General features: G+C 31.5%; 1 protein-coding gene across 1 annotated transcript; it reads left to right on the forward strand.

Moving 5' to 3' along the window:
* The first annotated feature begins 612 nt into the window (after nucleotides 1-612).
* LOC127690059 (olfactory receptor 8B3-like) lies at nucleotides 613-1,548 on the forward strand. Its single transcript, XM_052189619.1, has one exon. The coding sequence runs from the start codon at nucleotides 616-618 to the stop codon at nucleotides 1,546-1,548; it is 933 nt and encodes a 310-aa protein (XP_052045579.1). The 5' UTR covers nucleotides 613-615.
* Nucleotides 1,549-4,676: the final 3,128 nt, after the last annotated feature.

Raw genomic sequence — 4,676 nt, forward strand, 5'->3', positions numbered from 1 at the left:
AAATATGATTCAGATAGAAAGGAGAGATAGTTTACAAATACAGTATGAATAATTCTTTATCCAAGTACATAACTTTTAATAGTAAATTTACAACTTTGATTAGTGATGAAAATTAGTTAGTAACATTGCCTATAGACATAGTCCTTACTTGCATATGAAAAAAGTTTGATTCTTTTTTTAGTTTTATTTAATCTGAATAGAGGTCAGCACCAATTGTTAAAGTTTCTTGCTATTTTTTCCCTAGAAATCAAGTAAAACAAGTAAAGAAATAAGTAATGCCGTGAAAGTTGTTTCTCTACACTTTCAACTTCCTTATGCTTTGGTTCTTGAGCATTCACATTTTCATAAAATGATCCAGTCTTCATTAATTAGTATAAGTAGCTGAGGATCACTGACATATTTAGTTTGGAACGACTGTAATAATGGAGACTATGCTACTCATAGTCATGATAAAGGAAAATTCTACAGTTTGAGATTGAGGTAGACTTGAAATTTTCTTGTGAATATATGTTGTTGGCAAGATATATATGTGATAAGATATATATCTTAAGAGCTAAATTGTCTTGTAATGAATGTAACACATTGTCTTATGCCTGCAGATTCCAATCGAAAAGAATGGCTTTTGGAAATAAGTCTATTGTGACTGAATTCATCCTGATTGGCTTAACAGATCAGCCCAATCTCCAACTCCCTCTGTTCTTTTTGTTTCTTGTTATGTATATTGTAACTATGACTGGGAATTTGGGCTTGGTAATTCTAATTGGACTGAATTCACACCTTCATACCCCCATGTATTTTTTCCTCTTTAACTTGTCTTTGATAGACCTCTGTTACTCTTCAGTGTTTACACCCAAAATGCTATTAAACTTCATAATAAATAAGAATATCATCTCTTATATTGGGTGTATGACCCAACTCTATTTTTATTCATTTTTTGTTATTTCTGAGTGTTATGTGTTAATGTCAATGGCCTATGATCGCTATGTGGCTATCTGTAATCCACTCTTATATAATATTGCTATGTCCCCTAAAATATGTTCCTATCTTATGCTTGGTTCATACTTAATGGCATTTTCTGGAGCCATGGCTCACACAGGATGCATGCTAAGACTGACCTTCTGTGATGCAAACACCATCAATCACTACTTCTGTGATATCCTACCGGTGATGCAGCTCTCCTGCACCAGCACCTACATCAATGAACTGGAGGTTTTCATTGTGGTGGGCATCAATATCCTTGTGCCTAGCATCACCATTTTTATCTCTTATGGGTTCATTCTCTCTAGCATCTTCCTCATCAACTCCAATGAGGGCAGGTCTAAGGCCTTCAGCAATTGCAGCTCCCACATAATTGCTGTTTCTCTCTTCTTTGGATCAGGAGCATTTATGTATCTTAAACCCTCCTCAGCAGGGTCTATGGATGAAGGAAAAATCTCTTCAGTTTTTTATACCAATGTGGTTCCCATGATGAACCCCTTAATCTACAGCTTGAGGAACAAAGATGTTAAAGTTGCCCTGAAGAAAACCTTGAATAGGTGGAAACTGTGATAGAAACAGCACCTGTATTTGTTTTTAGTGATGTGGAAATTTATCTATTTTATTAAAATATAATAAGATGAAATGTCTTCCTATTGTATTGTGTAATTATTAAATATATTCTAAATTTGTTTGCATGTTTTGTTAATAATAGCTACTCCTTTCTCCTTATCACTTATTACATATTTTTGTCATGTTAAAAAGATTTAATTCATTACAGTTTAATTATTGTTGATTTTTTCTGTAAGAAAGATAAATTATTCATTAAGTAATCAAACAAATGCTGAGATGAAATATTGCTAATATAATAAAAGTGTGATAATTTTATTATATTTTAATGAACTCACAAATGACCCATTGTCTATCTTTAATCTCATCATACAACTTCACAAATGTATATCTTATGTATAGACAAAGTTCAGCAGAAATTATCATTGCAATACATTTTGCTGTTGTAAACCCTAAACATTGAGATTGTTTGTTGTAATTTTATATTAAACATTGTACCAACAAATCACACTATAAATTTCACACACACACACACACACACACACACACACACACATATATATATAAAACACATGGATAGCATATTGATGTGCACCAAGAATTATAATTAAGCTGTCAAAAATTACACCTCAAGTAAAAGAATGCCCTCTTTCTTACTCTCTGACACAATATTTATTAAATTTGTTTCAGTAAATGTGAAAAATGAAAGTAAATAAAAGCACTATTCCTTTAGAAATCCAACTGTTTTGGTTTTAGATAATTAACACAGTTACCAGGATAAATGTTGATTTATATTCTGTCAGAAAATAGTTTATTGACTCTTTTTGTTGTGATTTAAAATATTTTGGAAGGGACTGCCTAAAAAGCCAGATTTTTGTACAAAAATGATCAAAAATATGAATTTGGAATAATTTTAGGTGTTTGATAATTAAGATCAGTTTCGGAAAGAAAAGAGCCTAACAACATGACATCATACCCTAGCAGACACAAAGCCAAATGTGTGAGTTACCTCCTACCCAGGGTTTAGAAGATTTCAATCAAACTCCATCAAAGACATTTCAATCAAAAGACATATTTGTTATGTGAGATCCTTTATTATCTTCTATGTTCAAAGTTTTAAGAAAAGATGCAGTCTACAATTGTAGAAGATAATTATCTTTGTATGTAAAAGGGAAATGGCTACATACTAAAACAGTGGTTAGATGACAGCGTTCATCAGGCAAAGGCATGTGCTGCAAGGCATAATGTTCTATGTTTAATCTCTAAAACCCAACATGACAGAAGGAAAAAGAAAATTATATCCAAAAGGTTGTCCTCAGGCTTCTGCATATGTACTTTGATGTGCATATACCATATGAATTAATCACTAATTAATTTATAGGGAATGAAAGAGGCATGGTAATTAGATGTCAAGCCAGTAATTTAGAAAATTTTTAAAAATTGAAATTTAAGCACCCCACTATGTTTCATGTATAAATTAAAAGCCCTTAAATATATTGAACTTTCTAGACTTTTCTAAGTAGAATATAGTTTCTAAGTTGAAGTTATAGGTAATAATGAATTATTTATATCTGTCTGCCATCAGAATATCTGGAAACAATTAAAGTTTTTCTGGTCTTTGGACTTATATACTGATTCAATATAAATGTATCATCACTCAAACATCCTACTTCCACTGGAAAAACTTAAACAAATGGATAAGTCAAGTAATAAGAGAAAATTTGTTCTCAAACGCAAACTATTATATTTCACTTCTAGAATAGGATGTTGTATTCTTTTTACCTTTGAGATCAGAGAACAAATGTTGATTGTGTTGAAGATTAGTAAACAATTAACAATATACAGCTTTGTCCTAGAATACCATTCACTATTTTGGTGTTTTCTCATAGCTTTTTTTTTTGACAAAAACTGGGGATAGAGAGATTATTTATATAGTGTAAACATTTGCTGCACAGACATAATGGTCTGAGTGTGGAGCTCAGAAACCTCATTATAATAAATCCAGGACTACATACATATATGCTTATAAAACAGGAGCTGTTATATATGCAGGCAGGAGGAACACTGGATCCTACTGGCTAAATACCACCTCCATATTTAGTTAGGAGGACTCTATTTAAAATGACTAGGGGTGAGAGTGATAACACAGGGACTTGACACCATTCTTTGGTACATGTGCATATATCACAAAATTAAATACAACATACACACACAATGGCAGAGAAACAAAGTGATACAGAAACAGAGACAAAGAAACTGAGAGATATACATAGAGAAACAGAGAAAGAGAAAATTGTCACAGCTAAAATTAAATGAAAGAAAAGCATGGGGCTCCATTGCTCCTACATTTAATAAAGAATATGTATCTAAAACAATATGAAAGTTTGGACATACAGGATGACATAGAAAAGTAGATTCCTTCTTAATAAATACAAGAAAAATTTGGTGGCTTTATCTTGAAATTACTTGATGTAAACAATGAACAAGTAAACTGTTAGCCCATTTCAAAAAGAATGTGATCAGATTATATTATGGTTAAAGGTTTATGAAATCACAAATGGAATTTTGATTTGTAGGCTCCTTCTTTCTCATCTTCTATTCTTTTTGGAACATCAACTTGCATTTCTCCTTACTATATAATCACATAGCACAAGCATTCTATACTAACCATGTAATAAGAACTTTATGGCCATATTTTATGCAATGCTAATAGAACTAAAGTTCATTAAATGAAAATCAGTAAGGTAGACAACCATAATGATTCATGCTGATGCATCTAATATACAGAACTAGTGCAAAGCAAAGTAATTTATGACGACAAAGCCTAGAGTTACCTGAAGAAAGCCTACATACTGAAGAGAAAGATAAACACACATACAAAACTGGAAAAGAATAAACCGTATTAGAACAGTCAATAAGAACATGAAAATTAGAAATGAGTCAAACATTATAAAACAGTTAAATGACAGCAACTGATTTTCAAAATTAAGCATAAATGTGGCAATCTCAGTTCTCTAAATAAAGACACATGCTAGAAGATTGGGATATAAAATAGATTTGATTTTTTATATTCCTCCAAGAAATGCAAATTAGTGGTTAATACAAAAATGTTAGAGTGATAGTTTAGAAAT

Source organism: Apodemus sylvaticus, chromosome 7 (genome assembly GCF_947179515.1).
Source record: "Apodemus sylvaticus chromosome 7, mApoSyl1.1, whole genome shotgun sequence".
Taxonomy (NCBI): domain Eukaryota; kingdom Metazoa; phylum Chordata; class Mammalia; order Rodentia; family Muridae; genus Apodemus; species Apodemus sylvaticus.

Coding starts and splice junctions, on each gene's coding strand:
- LOC127690059 (XM_052189619.1), top strand. CDS start 616: ATGGCTTTTGGAAATAAGTCTATTGTGACTGAATTCATCCTGATTGGC.